This window comes from Pholcus phalangioides, unplaced genomic scaffold, assembly GCF_987345545.1.
Source record: "Pholcus phalangioides strain wild (caught in Gottingen) unplaced genomic scaffold, Ppha-v1.0 ptg000004l_1, whole genome shotgun sequence".
Classification (NCBI taxonomy): domain Eukaryota; kingdom Metazoa; phylum Arthropoda; class Arachnida; order Araneae; family Pholcidae; genus Pholcus; species Pholcus phalangioides.
In genome coordinates this window covers 7,027,670-7,045,048 of record NW_028301597.1, presented here as the reverse complement: position 1 = coordinate 7,045,048, position 17,379 = coordinate 7,027,670, and the positions used below count along the sequence as shown (strand labels likewise).

Sequence of the window (17,379 nt, the reverse complement as noted above, 5' to 3'; positions counted from 1 at the left end):
TTAATTTTGGTAATAGCTTAGGAGTAAACGATTCTGTAGTATGATTTTTTTGTGGTATAAATTTCAGATAACAAAGCTGTCATTATTGCATTTATTATTTTTTGTTTTATTTTCTCAGCGACATTTTTTTGTACTTTTAGGTAGTACATGTATGAGACGTTTGATGTTTGAGACATTGATGTTTTTTAACCCTTTTACACGGCATTATAGCAATAAGCTTCCTTATGATTTTCAGCAGTAAATGAGTATAAAGTAATGAAAAAGTAATGGGTATAGAGCATGGGCAGAGATACGATGCCCCCCCCCCTCCATAGTTAAAGGTGGAATCGACTAATCTAATGTATATATGTAGGATTTTCAGTTATAGTCTTTTTTGTCATCGGTAGATGGCGCTGCAGCACGCAGGGCAATAATCAATATTGTAAAGATTAGTTTTGGCCAGGGACGTCGGAAGTGTTTCTAAACTGTGGGTGCTCGTCTTTAGTTTTATATCGGAAATTTTAATTTCTGAATCAAATCTGTGAGTGCTCGGATCCATGCCACAAATTACTATGGGTGCTCAAGCACCCCCGGCTCCGACGCCACTGGTTTTGACAACAGTGAGTTTGCCGAGAGAAGTTGGTGGGAAAGGTCGCGTTCTTTGTTATGTCTGTGTATGATCGCCTGTATGTTTTGTGCGCGTAATAAATGTTTCAAAAATGGAGGCTGTGTGTTTTTCTCTGTGAAGACTTCAGAGAAATTCGGGGCTCAGACGGGATCGATGTGAAATCATCAGATTTGAATGTGAGGGCGAATCGTCTTGATTCGAGTTTCCTCTTCAAGTCGCGCTGATTCGAATGAGCCACCCAGGCTCGGAGGTTCGACGATTGCATGAAGGTTTGGTCTTCGTGAGTGTCAGCCTGACTCAAGATTTCACGATCAGTTTCGTCTTCGCAAGACTATCCTAAAAATTTCGCGATAGGTTTCATGTTCGCGAGACTGTGCTGAGGAGGATTTCACGATCAATTTCGTCTTCACGAGACTGTGCTGGAGATTTCGCAATCGGTTTCGTCTTCGCCGTGGGTCGTCAAGACTCGAAAAGTGCGCGTCCGTGATAAATGTGGATCGCGATAAGTGTTTCTGACCGAAAGTACATTGCAGTGTCATTTACGTCCCTTTACACGAGGTCGCCATGTCTTATTTGGCGCAGGGCATCAAAGAGGACTTGAAGGTGCTCGCGAGTGAATTAGGGTTGGACACTCCCCCTAATTCCAAAATCATAGATCTCTAGAATGCCATTCTGGAAAGCGAAGAATATGATTAGGATTTTTGCAAAGAGTTGCTGAAAACTATCATAGGTGATAGAAAGTAAGAGCAGCGGAGGAAAGATGAAGAGCAACGAAGGAGAGACACAATGGAAGAACAACGTATGAGACTGGAAATAGAGAAACTTAAAATCGAGGTTGAATCCCGATCAAGTGGAAGGACTCAGTTTGAAAATACTATAAGTCCAGGCAGAGAGTTCCAAAACCTGATGCACAGATTCGATGTGAGTGACGATATAACTCTCTACCTTGTGCTCTTTGAGCGGCAAGCTCACCGGGTATCACTACCAAAGGAGGAATGTGTCACTCATCTTCTAGGACTATTACCTCATGAAATAAACCATCTGATTGCACAAGAGCCCGAGGAGAATGTGGAGAATTACGACCTTGTCAAAGAACTGTTGATGAAAAGATTCAAATTGATGGCGGAAAAGTTTCATCGGCTGCTTGTCTCGCATCAGAAGCAGACCAGTACTTGGCGAGATTTTCATCATGAATTACGCACATATTTTGATGGCTGGACATCTGCTTTAAAAGTAACACCATTCGATCAATTAAGGGATTTGATCATCACGGATCAAATCAAAAAGCGAAGCCCAGTTGATTTCCGAGAATATCATTTAGACGAATGGAGTAATTTTGTCTCTCCACCCAAGGCCGTCTTAAGAGCATCATGGGCCCCCGGGATAAGTGGTTTTTCTGAGGCCCTACCACGTAAATTCTAGAAAATTTCAACAGGATCTCATTTTTGTGAGGCCCCCGGGCTGTGCCCATTCGTTAAGATGGCACTGCTCCTACCGAACTGACAGAAAAGCTTGATGATTACGAAAGTATTGGGAGACCTGTCAAAACATCACATGCTGGTGAGTGGGAACGACAAAAATTCCCGAAACCAACATTCCAAAATTTTCAGGACAAGTTCTACAAAATCAATGACATCAAGAATAAAGCAGGAGGAGGATGGAAGTTTAGAAATAGACAAACCGAGAAGAACAATAGTCAGATGAGATGTTATGGGTGTGGTAATGTGGGTCACTTGAAGTTCCAGTGTTTTCTTTCATTACAAAAGCAGTAGAATTCATCCATAAACTTCAAAATGTCTCCCACTCTTCTCATAAAACAAAATTGATTAATTTGAAATTAAATTTGTAGAAAAAACGAATGTCACCATCAAAGGTCCTCTCCAATGAATTGAGAAGTGATTCTCAGAATTTCATTATTCCCTATTCAAAATCGCAGAAGTTTTAGGTCTCATCTGAATTTGCCTCTATCAAAATATGTTTTCATTCAAGAAACAATACTATTGTATGGCTGTAGGTCCTTGCTATGGGATAACACATTTTTTAAGTCTTTAACAATCTATATTTATACACATTATTTAAAATGTAATTCTTTAATGTAGCATAGCTTCTTTTAATACAGCATCAACTTATAAAGCTTCTGAAATGAACTTTTTATTCTTGTGGCTTATTAAAATGATGGCCGTGATTCGACCTATTCAACAATATTTTTTTTCTGCTGCATTTTCAGAGTTTTGATTCCAAGGCTGGCTGTAATTTGGAGTTTTGTCAGGAGGATAATTTCAGTTTACTCATCTCTTTCTCTCCCCCCCCCCCCCCCACAAACATATATAACACAGTGGTTTTTTTCCTTTTATGATGTTTTCAGTGAAAATTTTTTTTCTTTTATCCAATTATTATCATTTACTTACCCCACCCCAGTTATAAGAGCCTTTCTTGATTGATAAGTTCTTAGTCGGGAGGTTTTATAGCACTATTCTTCTGATGCTCATTTTAAAATAGTTTTTCTCGAAGTGTTTGGTATCTCCCCAAAGGAGGAGCATAATGAACCGAGAGGGGAAGACTACAGTAAAGGTAGTGGAAAAACATTCAATGACAAGCGAAAACTGTTCTATCTCGAAAATTTAAGCAAAGTCAATCAAATCTATCAAAGTCTATCAAATCCATACTCATAAGAACCTAGGTGATTCAAATTAGGCTATCTTGCAGATTATGGATGAGTGTTTGTTTATATCCCAATTTTCATATTTAATGCAGAAATACGCCTCTGGACACTTTCATTCATATTTTTCTTTGAAATAAAATTAACAAAGCAATGTATATATGTATAAATACAAATATCCAACAGGCAAAATGCCCAACGAGGTGACTGAGAAACAGATGCCTATAACAAATATGGATGTCATATATTTCTAAAATACAGCAACTCCCAATTAAAAATGTAATTGTGAAAACTAAAAAGTAATATACATGATAAAATATTATACAATGCCCATATATAAAAATATTTATGGTTGTGTTATTCTAAGTATGGATAGCTTCTCGATTTACCCCAACATGGTTATCGTATGTTATTCTTGTTTATAGTAACAGATAATTTAATTTTGAACCATAAAAAATTTCTAATTTCCATTTTGTTACTACAGTCAAATCTCTTAACACAAATAAATGTGCAGTGGCCAGTGAAAAATTTCGAGTAATCATTAATTCCACTTACCAAAAATTTCGAGTAATCATTAATTCCACTTACCAAAAATTTCGAGTAATCATTAATTCCACTTACCAAAAATTTCGACTTCAGAGTGGAGGGGGGAGAGATTTATTAAACTAACTAGGCTAATATATTGCATTAGTAAAACATTTCAAACTGCTGTAGGTGAAAAAATTCGTAAAGATAAACTATTCTAATGCAATGATTAGGCATTGAATGGAAATGTTAAAAAATAAAAGACATATTTTATTACGAAAACGGATGCATACCTAATACTTGTGTAAATGAAGCAAATTATAAGAGACAGAGAATTTAAACAATCTATTTTTTTCTCTATTGAGTTAGATGCATATAAAAATAGCCAGCAATGGTTCCCAAAACATTGTGGCAATCTCTGGCTGTAACTACAAACAGATATCGTGAGAATAAAACTTGTAATAAACTGGTAAACTGGTCTCTCACACTCTCTTGGGTATTTGCGGAACAGATGCCTTTCCAGGAGGAATGATAGACAAAATGCTATCTATGTTAAAAAAACACTTCTGAAATCAATGAGTGCCCCCAAAGCAGAATGTGCCAAAAACTGTGCAGAATAATCTTGGGATGAACTTATCAGGAGGAAAAATATGGAAAACACTATTATGGGAACTTTTACCACAGAACATTTCCATTCAGCTGAGAACTCGCTTTAGAATAATGCAAAACATTCAGCTTTAGGAAATGAAAGAGTATCCGAATTCATTGGAGCCTGGTTCTGGAAAAAAAAAAATGAATGCTCTTTCGGATCCATAATAATATGCAACAGATCAAAAATTAAATCTTAGCTTCGTATTATTTTTTAATTAAAGAAATGAATGAGGTAAAAATAATTGCAGTGAAATACAGATTTGCAAAACAATGATATTGGCAAAGACAATTTTGAGGATTTAGCATTAAAATTTGGAGGCATATATATATTTATTTTCCTGATTAATTTGTTTCAAATTCAACTAAAGTAATACCCCCAAAGTTACGTGATAGGTGAGACTGAGTAATAACTGTATAAGTTCAGGTATGATATTCCATGCAAATACATATTAATATAGTTAAGTTGCATTAACGAGATATACCTCCTTGAAAGCCTCTTCTTTCAGCATTGACGAGCCTTTGGGTTATGAGGTTGCGCGATTTGAATAAAATGATGGATTCGGGATAATTGATTAATTTCTTAAAATAATTATTTATTTGCAACACGAAACATAAGACGAAATAAAAATCTACGGAGCGACATGTTGAGCTCTTGATGGTTCGATCGCTTCTCCTTGCGATTTCCCGCGTGACAATCCAATGGCGTCGGCTTTACAAGTGCCGCCATCTGTGAGATAAAATACAAATCGAATCTCACCACATGAGTTTCCCCCTAGTGAAGGAACATGGTGAGAGAACGATAAATGAGATACAAAATAAAAATGTGATGGAAAAAATTAATCATAAGATGCAGAATAATAGATGTGCAAGACATAATACAATGATGCAGGAAATCATGTGAAATAAGTATACACTTAAAAAAAATACGATGCAAAATGTACAATTAAATGCAGAAAATTCAATAAGGCGTAAAAAAATATATGGATGCACAGTGTAAATAAGATGCATGAAATACAAGATGCAAAAGAAAAAAAATCAATGAATTGTAGAATTATATGATGCAAAAAATATTATGATGCACAATTCGAAATCAAATGAATTTCGGTTATCAGTCTACGACTGAATTTGACTTTTCTGCCAGACCTAGTGACATATGGTTGTACTGGCACAGTGTCATTTTTCTTTTCTTCGAGCTTGTTTTTGTCAAGTTCCACACAGACATCGTTAAAGATAAATGCGGGTTTCACTCTGTCAAGTGAAACGCAGGTCTTTCTCCCATTTACATTTAAAGTGATTTTTTTCTCATTACGAGAAATCACTTCATGGGGTCCAGTATATGGTTGTGTCAAAGGTGGTGTGATCTTGTCAATTCGAAGAAACACATGTGAGCATGTTTGCAGTTGAGGATGCACATAAATTTTGGATTGACCATGAGCTGATGTTTTGCATGGTTTGATACTATTCATACGCTCTCTGAGCTGTTGTACGTATGTGTATGTTGATGAGAGCTGACCGGGTGTATCCGTGCAGAGATCTGTAGGTAATCTCAAAGATGTACCAAAAACTAACTTGGCACTAGAGGCTTTGATATCCGGCTTGACGGCTGCCCTGAGACCAAGTAAGATGGCTGGCAATGTGACGGTCCACTTTGGATTCTCATGTGCCTTCAATGAGCTTTTTAAGACACTGTGGAACCGTTCGACCATGCCATTGGCCTGTGGATGGTAAGCAGTGGTACGAATCCTGCTAGTGCCAAGCAGGTTGATCAGTTCTCTGAAGAGTGATGATTCGAACTGCCGTCCTTGATCGGTTGTAATGGTTGATGGACATCCATAACGGCAAATCCAACCATCGAACAAGGCACGACAAACTGTGTCTGCTGTGATGTCTGCTATAGGTATGACTTCCGGCCATCTGGTGTAGCGATCAATTACTGTTAAGCAGTATGTCTTCCTTCAGAGGTCCAACCAGATCGATATGAATATGAGAAAATCTCGCATCGGGTGTTGCAAAGGTGACTAAAGGTGTTTTGGTATGCTTATGAACCTTTGAGCTCATGGCACTCATTGCAACACCTTACCCAATCTTTGATGTTCCTTCTCATGTTAGGCCAAACGTATCTTGTAGATATTAGCTGAGTAGATGGTGTTACACCTGCATGAGCAAGATTGTGGAAATGATGAAAAATAGTCTTGCGGAAGCTTGCTGGAACAAATGGTCGTGGTGAGCCTGTAGACACATCACATACCAGTTCTGTTGCGGTAAATGGACTTGGCATTGACTTGAAAGTCAGTGAACTAGAGTTGTCTTGCTGTAACTGTTTTAATTCAGGATCCTCTCGTTGAGCAGTTGCAAAAAGGTCAAAATCCAGGAATGGTGATTTGGAAATCGAGTTGATTTCTATTCTTGAAAGAGCGTCAGCTACCACATTATCTGCACCTTTAGTATGACGAACATCAGTGCTGAATTGCGAGATGAAGTCGAGGTGTCGCCATTGACGTGGGCTGCATTTATCAGGATTTTGCTTGAAGGCGAAGACGAGAGGTTTCTGATCCGTGAATATTGTGAATTCACGGCCGTCTAGCATGTGTCGGAATCTTTTGACAGCAGTGTATATTGCTAACAGTTCTCGGTCGTAAGTGGAGAACTTCTGTTGACTCTTTGTCAGTTTCATGGACAGGAATGCAATGGGTTCCCATCCTTTTCCATTTGATTGCATTAGCGAACCACCGACTGCTAAATCACTGGCGTCGACCCAAAGACTTAGCTTGGCACCAGGAATTATCAACACGATCTGTTAAAGGCTCGATGCCAGATCCAGAAACTTTGTAACCCAAAAATTTAATTGATGAAACACCAAATCCAAATACACATTTAGAGGGCTTGATGCTGAGGCCATATATTTGCAGACGTTCGAATAACAACCTTAGATGTTCGATGTGCTCTTCTGGTGATTTCGAGGCTACCAGTATGTCATCAACAAAGGCATATACAAATGGAAGTCCACGAGTGACCTCGTCAATAAACCTTTGGAATGTGGCTGCAGCGTTGCAAAGGCCAAATTGCATTCGAGTGCTCTCGAACAACCCAAATGGTGTGATAATAGCACTTTTATGGACATCTTCAGGAAGTATAGAAATCTGATGATAGGCCCTGATGAGATCTATGTGAGTAAAGATTTTACTACCATGCAATTCAGATGTAAAGTCCAGAACATTTGGAACACTGTACCGGTCTTTAACAGTCTGTGCATTTAAAGCTCGGTAATCACCAACTGGACGCCATTCATCACTGTCCTTTTTCGGGACTAAGTGCAGAGGTGATGCATAGCAGCTGTTAGATGGTCGTAAATGGCCGAGGTCAAGCATCTGCTGAAATTCTTGCTTCACGATTTTCAATCGATCAGGAGCTAGACGTCTTGGTTTGGCATGCACAGGTGGACCAACAGTCTCGATATGATGCACGACAGAGTGTTTCACAGGTTGTCCTGGTTGTGGTGGTTTGATGATGTCGGGAAACTTGCTGAGAAGGCTGTGGTAGATGGTGTCACCTTCGATGAGTTTGATTGAGTGAACTTCTGCAATGTGAAGATCACAGTCAGCATTGAGTTTTGTTGTCCTATCCAGTAAACATCGTCGTCGGAGATCCAGAACAAGATCAAAGTTGAACAGAAAGTCTGCCCCAATGATGGGTGTGGAAACATTAGCCAGTAGGAAAGTCCAAGTGAAATTACGACGGAGATTGAAATCTAATGTCACCCTCTTTTGACCATAAACACTAATGGACACTTAGCAGCAGAGAGCTTCATAGTGGCGTCACTGCGTCGTTGTGATGGTGATGCTGGAAGGATGGAAACATCGGATCCAGTGTCAATCAGGAATCGAATTTTGGAATTTCTGTCCATGGCAAAAAGGCGACGAGATGCCTGTGGCAAGGAGCATGTCGCGATTACTCCTCGCCCGCCCCGTTTTTTTGAAACTTGCACGGCGACACGCACTTTTTGGCGTTGTTGCCGAATTTGTTGTGATACCAGCAGTTTTCCGATCGTGGATGCGGACTGCGCGCACGTGAGGTACGTTGGCGAGAGTTGCTACGCGAACGCAGGACGTTTTTCAACTCGCGGCGTCCTGAGCCACTTCGTCCCGAAGTTGCGCGACGGAATCCGGCTGTTGCGGTTTCTCAACTGCGTCAACATGATGAGGGTTCACTTCATGAATTTTGTCGGCGAGTTGAGCAGCTTTCTCGAGATACGAGTGGAGTGACAGCAGCGAGAATGGACTGAGTTGATGCCGGTAGGTGTTGGAGAAAAAGCTCCATCAGCAATTCGTCGGAGACAGAATGCGATTCTGCTCGTCGTCGCAATTCGCGGAGCATGTCGGATGGTTTCCGATCTCCCAATGACCCGCATGTTAAGAGCTTTCGAAGTTGAGTGGACGATGACTCGCTCGACCGTTTTAATAAGTTCCGATTTCAGCCTTTCATACGGATCCGTGGCCGGCGGATTAACGAGAATGTCCCGGACAAGAGCCGCACTTTCCGGAGGCAGATTCGCGACAACATAGTTGTACTTTGTGACAGATTCGGTTATCGGTTTCGGAACAGCGAGAGCGAAAGTGCTTTCACACATGATAAACCACAGCGCTGGATCATGGTGGTTAAAAAGTGGTACCTGAACGGCACTTACTTCCATGATGAAAATCCAGGAAAAGTGATATCAAGTTCCGGAAAGCGAAAGTTCGCTCACGGGAAACGCCCGTAGATTGCCTCGTGCCGCAATGAAGAAACTGGAACTTGTTTGAAGTCCGCGGTCACCATTCTTTGGGTTATGAGGTTGCGTGATTTGAATAAAATGATGGATCAGGATAATTGATTAATTTCTTAAAATAATTATTTATTTACAACACGAAACATAAGACGAAATAAAAATCTACGGAGCGACATGTTGAGCGCTTGATGGTTCGATCGCTTCTCCCCCGATTTCCCGCGTGACAATCCGATGGCGTCGGCTTTACAAGTGCCGCCATCTGTGAGATAAAATACAAATCGAATCTCACCACAAGCCCATATGTTTTCTGAGAAGTTCATTTCTCAATGGAACTCTTTTTCCTGCACCCTTTAATTTGCACCTGCTGAAAATTGAAATGAAGGCTACTTTATTAAAAAAGAATGTATGACATTTTAAAGAGGGTTCAGTGATTTTTGCTGTGCTGCTTAAAGGGTTAATTGGGACCAAAATTCTGGAAAAAGCACTTCTTTCTCCTTTTTATAGGTGTACCACTTTGATACCTTCCATGGACTTCAGGTATGAAGTTGTGACTTTCTCTGCAAAATGGTGGATACATACAGGTTTTGAAATTCCCTTTTTAAAATCATTGCAAAGTTTTCATCTACAGTATATATTCTATAGCCTCTCAAAAATCAGTGTGATTTCATTTCATATAGGCCTATTTCAATCGAATAAAACATTTCTTACCTGATTATCACTTGATAATCTTTATTATTTCAACAATTATCTTATGATTATGCTTAAATTTCCAATATGTACAATTTTACACAGAAAATTGTGTAATTTCAGAATTATGTAACTTGGAATAGTGTTAGTCGGGGTATTACTGTACTAATTTTAAATAACATATTTTTCAGTATTCATTTCACAATAATACATAACTTCAAAAATTTCTGTATATATGTTTCTTATCAGCCTCTGATATATAGAAACTATATTTTGAAGTGTGAGGATATATTCACTACTTTTCCCTTTGCTGCAAAGAACTATGAGAATATATTTTTCAGTGAAAATAATTTTGCTGCACTGCACCAGAAAAAAATTGTCAAACAGAGTTTGAACAAAGGTGTAAATACACTCATTTTTTTATATCTTGTTTATATCAATCAGTTCTGCACAATGAAATTAGTTTTCTCTGAAAGTGTACAGATGCTAAAGCAACACATTCATCTGTAATTGAAATAGGTAAAATCTTTGCTCTCTCTCAGAGAATTCAGGGTGACCATTCATGTAATTTTGAGAAAAATTAAAAGATTGAAGTTCATTTCTTACAATTATATAATGGATTCTGAGATTTATAAACTGAACACTCGAACAGGTAGGCCTACATCCATTACTAGTCATCAGAAAATCATGATTAAAAGGCAGATGTAATATAACTTTCCTTGTACATGTTGAACAGTGAGTAATGTGTTCAAAATATAATCAAAATGTGCAGTATGCAAAAGTGAAATAAGGTCCTTCCCTCACAAAACAGCACATACAGAAGAAATTCGAATGTACTAAACAGTGTGTATCTTTTGATATATCTTATCTTTTGGCGAAGTAGGATGATGTGACTTTATCTGATCAGAAGAAATTTTATTCGGGTAAATTTTCTACTGTTATGACCTACCCAGTGATAATCATATTTGACAAAAAACTAATTTGGAGGTTTATCAGAGATAGATTCGCTTTCGAAGAAAAATGTTGTCTCTTTTTCATAAGCTATAAAATCAACTTGTCCCATCAAAACAGTTTGGCAAAGAAATGGTAAAGAAATTAGTCTTCCCAGACTTCTCTCATCACTTTTGGACCAGCTGAATAGTAGACGTTGAGTTAGGAGACCTATTAGTCTCTTCAGCACCTTAGTATTCGGGGTTTTTATCCAGTATCCAATGAACTTTGAATAATATGTCAAGGTGCCTTCTGACTTCCAGAATGAATTCTTGTTTAAGTAAATTTCGAAAAAGTATTTCATAGTCCGAGCTTTTCCACTTATCATACAAAATACTGGGAGATGTGGCTTATTCTTTTCGTCATATTGCTCATAGATTTTCATACATTTAATAATGACAGTTATAGTGTACAAGTTATGTATTGCATAACTTTTTTTATAGCACCCAGAAAAAAAACACTTTCTACGTAAGAGGCATGTGGATACAGAGCTGTATAGTAGCAGGTGTAGTTACAGCAATGGCTTACAAATTATAAGTTTTTTTCCTTGATATATATCTGACTGTATTTTTTGATACTGTAATAATGGGAAAACACAGCAATAAAAATGGCCATTGTTAATATTTCAAATTTTCCTTGCAAAGTTTTCACTTTCAGAAACATTTATACAATTATATTTTATAAACATTTCCAAAAGCTGCAGAAAAACCCTTTAGGGAGGGTTTTTAAAATGTTTATGTAGCACATACATTTTATATTTTGCACCCATTATCACTGTGACAGTGTTTTCCAGAAAAATAGGAAAGACACTGTTTATACGAAAACTGCAAATATGAAATTGAGTATGTGAATATAGAGGGTCGACTGTATATAAATTTTGTGCTTCCATATGTTCTTTAAACTTTGCATGTGTTACAATCTAGTTGCAATATTTACCCCTCATGCCGATGGGGGGGGGGGACAGACTACTTTACAGGCACAGATCTATGGTGGGGAAGGGGGGATATCACCCCCTTCCAAGTGAAGTGTGATAATTCATGGAATTTTTGTACATCTATATGATAATATTGCCTTCAATCAGTTTGTTGAAAATTGCCTATATCAATGATTTTTGATTAAATAACAAATTCAAGAAAACTTCGACAGAAAGACCGGGGCATTTTTTCATAAAAGTCGAGATGGGGAAAAACCAGGGCTGTCCTGAAAAATATGGGACGTATATTCACAAAAATTTGTAAAATCTCCCCTCCCAATACCGAGCTCTAGATCCATCCATACTTGTGATAGGATAGATGAAAAATTTCACAACATTCTTGTGATTTAAATTCATGATTTTGCAGGGAGCTAGAAACTCATGTGGAAGATCTTAGAAGCAATGTCATTAATAGACGCTGCCGTGTGAATATGAGCGATGTGGAGGGAATGGCTCTTGTTCTAAGTAGAGCAAGTAAAACAGTTGCTGATTTAAAAGGTATGAGAATCAAATATTTGCTGAGATTCTTTTATCAATGTTTTTTTTTTCAAATTATTTGTCCTGTTTTGTGAAAAAAATTTCTAATATACTTTTATTATATACGCGTTTTTCTGAATTTTCTTCTCTTTTCCCTCTGGCAGTTATTTAGTAGTACTAGGGCCGGATGAGGACACTTGAAGGCCCTAAGCACTTAAGTAATTTCTGGTTTCCCAAAACTACTTTCGTGGGCAAAAAATAATGAATAGAAAACTAATTATCCAAAGGGATCGGGAAAAGTGAGTCATATTGCAGGGGGGGGGGGGGGGTGCAAGATGGAAATCAGGTTAAGAACTGCTTTAAACATAAAAAATCGCAGAGTAGCTGTCAATAGCATGAAAATGGTGGGGGGGGGGGGGGGCTATCTATGTGGAGGGTGTTGGCACAGTGGTCAGGAAGAAAAAGAAAGATGGGGGGGGGGGTTTAGTGGCTGGAGGTTGCTGCACCCTTCCCAGCTGACCACATTTCAATAGCTCAATTTGGCTCTCTGAAAGTAAAAAGACAGAACATTCTACTGATTTTAATGATGCTCGCCATCATGTCCCCCACAAGGGGGTAGGCTGACAAGGCTCCAGCCCTGGGGCCTGGGATGATTTTTCATCTTTTTTTGTTTCTTCACGCTATAAATTCATCATAAAGGGGCTCGTGAAAGTCTGGTCGATAGGCCCTGCTACAGAATGTAAGGGCCATGCCTGCCATATGAGAAAGACAGGTCTCCTCGTGTGACGTTTTCATAAAAAAAAAAGGACAAGTGTGGAGCTTGGAAGAACCCACATTTTGATTAATTGTATATCGTATTACAAAACTACATTCCGTTATGAACGCAGGATTACCGCAACAAAACAAAAAAAAAAATCTCCTCTTCGTTTTACACTTTCCTGACAAAAACAAAGTAAGTGTATATCAAATATAGCTACTCATTTCTGATAAGTTAATCCGTTTTGTATTCTGTTAGAGTTTTCTTTAATGATAATTTATGAACAATCACCACAATTCAATCTTAGGGGCTGTTCAAGTATTACATAAGCAAATTTTTAGCCATTTTTGACCTCCTCCCCCTCTTGTCAGCAAAACTGACCCCCCTTGTCAGCAAAATTTCATCATCAGCTCTGAATCCTAACACATATTGGTGGGATCAGAGACGTATACAGGTGGGAGATGCATAGAGGGGCTCGTGCCTCCCCCGACGATCAAAAATGTATTTCTTTAATGCCAAAAAATTTTTTTTTTAAATTTGAAATTTCGGAAGAAAATACCATTATATGTTGTTATAATCAATTTCTGTTAATTTCAATGTTATTTGAATGCTATGAACTCAAAATTTATCTTTAATAAATTCATTGTGACCCACCCTCTAAGCCATATAATGATAAATCGCATAAAGGTCCTTGGCCCATGGACCAAATATGGCTCTGGGGGTTATATGATGCAGCCTGCCCTCCTCAAACCTAATTTAGTAAAAATGAACTGCGCGGCACATTTACAGATCGCTTAAGTGTCCCGTGGTATAATTCCAGAACATTTAAGCGGCCGTGGCACATTTTCAGATCACTTAAATGATCCGGGACAGTTCCAGAACACTTAAGTGATCCGTGACACATTTAGAGATCCCTTGAGTGACATGTGACATAGTTTTAGAGCACTGAAGTGGCCCCCATGTGGTTCTACATCACTCAAGTTACCCACAGCACATTCTCAGATTATTTAAATGATCTGCTGCGTATAATTATGGATCACTTGAGTGATTGGCACATTTCCAGAGCACTTAAGTGACCCGTACACATTTCCAGAGCACTTAAGTGACCCGTACACATTTCCAGAGCACTTGGATCCGCAAAACATTTAGAGATCACTAAAGTGGCTCTGTAGGGCACTTATCAATAGGGTCGGGATGTTACTTCAAGTGCCCATAAACTATCGACAGGTTTTTCTCGTTTTTGGCGCACCGAGTAAGATGCCATTAACAATATTTCATATTTTCATAAAGGGTGGTTGGTGACGTAAGCATTATCCAAACCCCCCCTCCCATCAAAAGTCAGCAAATCGGAACCCCCACCCCCATCGATGATGACGTAATATTTGGACGGCCCCTTAGGTAATTTGGAATCTTCTGTAATACTTGTATTCAATTAATGGCGTAAGGCTCATATTTTTTTTGTACGATACACCGATAAATTGAAAAAGTTTGAACTAGTGCTTGTTTAAGAAATTAAAGTAAAAAAACAATATTTATTATATATTGTTTCATTTTGGGTGCAAAACCACATGAAGTTGACTCACATCCTGGTCTTAATACAGGGACAACAATTAAATCGTGTTTTCTCTGCAATCTTTGTATTGTCCTGTATCACTTGCTTTTCAGACGAGTAACAAACCAGCATTTTCTAGAGATAGATCTCTAGGAGGTATTGAACAAACATGACAGGTGAACAGTTTACATTTGCAGTTTGAAATATTTCTGTATATCGGAGATAATTGGCGCCATTTGCCAAAAGGGAAATTTTACAAGAGAGCTGTTTAAAGTGTTTTAAAAGTGAATATCTCTGTTATTTATTGAAATAGGACTTCATGTTCTATACCTATGTCAGGGGTGCAAGAGCTGCGCCAATTGCGCCGAAACGGTTCTCTTGCTACATGGTGCGCCAAGGCGCCGAATCCCTGCGCATTTGCGCCAATTCTTGTTTTTGGTTCGCGGAGGTACCGCTAATGCACGTAGTGCGTCAAATACCCGGAATTTAGGAAAAAGAAGCATGAAAATTTTGTTCACGGGACGCGTTCTTTTCGAGACAAGGAAAAAGATGTGGATGGGGAAACTTTTTTTCACTTCCCACCATCTACCATAATCATGTCATCTCTTGACCTTGGAAAGTTGTTGTACTACTTTGAAGTAGTCCAATAACGATCCTGTACCGTTATTAGTATAACTCGCGGGCTAGCAAAGTCCCTGAATGAATATGCCGAATTTTCCGATTTCGGAGAGTGTTTTTTCTCCTGCGGGTTATATACTGAAAATAACGGTAATTTCTTCGCTACCAACCTGCGTTCAAAGACATCGTATCTACGGCGTGAATTCGCTTTAGTTCCCGCAAGATTGCACACGCGCCTTTGTGAAGAATCGAAAAGGGGGATTGATTTACTTGTTTAAATTACCGAAAATCTTCGGAGATCGTTGGGAAAAAACTGGATCTGTCAAAAACTCCAGCTGAAATATTCATAGTTTTTTCGTCTAGCCACTATGCGGTCGTGTGGTTATCGTCGGCGGTTGCCGATCGTGACAATTTCACATCGTGAAAATCCGGATTTAGCAAACAGGGCCAGCTTGAGGAAAAAAATCTCTACCCATGCAGAACCTATTTTTGGTGCTACTGACCACGTTTTTTTGATCGACAAAGCTCTTTTTCACCCTTTCAACTCCATTTGGCACCCTTCCTAGAGCGGCGCCCAATATGGCCCCACGGTCCACCTCTGCATTGGTGAGGGAGGGGCATGCTACAAAGGAAGGAGTTTGTAGTAGGAGCATGCTCATTTTATATGTACATAACTTTTCTGTGAGATACCAATCTATATATATATAAAATTGATTTTCTGCCTGCCTGTCTGTGTGTGTGTATGTTCTCTATACAAATCTACAATTTTAGATCGATCGTCGCCAAATTTTGCATATATACCAAATGGAACCCGACTTGAACGATAGGCTACTTTAAAATTTCGTCAGACCAGGGCAAATGCCCCAAATGGGCAAAAAACTGTCCGGCAACAATGGTTTTTGGGCCTCAACAATCACTTTCCGAACGTTTACTTTGGTTACCGTGGTTCCCTAGCGATGAGTTTCAGACGTGTTTATGTCTTTACAATGGTTTGTCACTTCTTTAATGCTGCCAGTTATGTATAATAGTTTATGCCTTTGTAATGGTTTGCCACATTTTCAATACTCTCAGTAATGAGGCTTTTTGAATAGACGTTATAATCATCACCATCATCGCTTTGATGGTCAGGAAAAGGGTGATCCTCATAGAAATCAGTATTAAAATTGCCGATTTAACTGCATAAATACGGAAATTTAGTGGGGGGGGGGGCATTCCTGCCACATCAATAATTTTAAAAATTAAATCGAATTCTCGATTTTTGAAATATTGAATTCACTTGGAGATACGAAGCCCAGAAAATTAAGTATGAAGTAATTAGCCGGATCTACTTTTGAGTTGGATATCCATGCAATAACATTGATTTCAACTTTTTATTTATATCTTCTCAAGCATGAAAATTAATCTCTCCGTATTGTCTTTTGATATTTATTTGCATACATTCATATAGTTTAGGATGTTTTTCAAATTAGTTATGGGCCCCGTAAAGTGCATCGAAAAAATTCCACAGCTTTAATTAAGCATTTTTGGAAGCTGAAACAGACAGAGATGGATAACTTGAAGTTCAGGGGGAGGGAATCGAAATACCTAGCGCCCCTTAGAAAAGGAAAAATATATATTCATTTCTACGTTTCTGTAAATCTAGATTTAATTATTTCATGAATCGCGAAGTCGCTATATTGGTCAACTTGGACACGGTTTGTACGTCCCTCAAGAAAAAGAGGAGATATCACGTGATCCAAAAGCCTCATTGAAGAAAACCCGGGCAGCGCCGGGTGTTATAGCTAGTTATATATGAATGTCCTACCTTTCCAAAACATGTTGTTGGAGAGAATGAAATGTTTGCACCCTCTCTTGTTTTTCGCACTCCCTCTCGTGCATTGCTGGGATAGTACATTACTCCTTCACGTATTGCTAGGATGTTACTTAACATTGTATCACCAAGAGAACTATCAATTATGAGTGATGAATGGATTGCCCTACAATGCAAAGAATTACAAGAAGTGAAATCAGTTCAGAGAATAGATAAATATTGGGTGGATATATTCAAACTTTATAACCTTGAAAGCCGCTCAAAGTTTTGCCAGTTTTGGTGAAGGCTTTTTATCTTTAGCACATGGT

General features: G+C 38.6%; 1 protein-coding gene across 7 annotated transcripts in view; it reads left to right on the top strand.

Moving 5' to 3' along the window:
- Nucleotides 1-17,379, top strand: part of LOC149086509 (coiled-coil domain-containing protein AGAP005037-like) — a 758,714-nt gene that overhangs the window by 639,669 nt on the left and 101,666 nt on the right. For all 7 annotated transcript variants that reach the window (XM_089255964.1, XM_089255963.1, XM_089255967.1 and 4 more), the window contains one exon: nucleotides 12,225-12,355. In XM_089255964.1, the coding sequence (XP_089112090.1) occupies nucleotides 12,225-12,355 (131 nt within the window). The remainder of the gene's footprint in view (nucleotides 1-12,224; nucleotides 12,356-17,379) is intronic.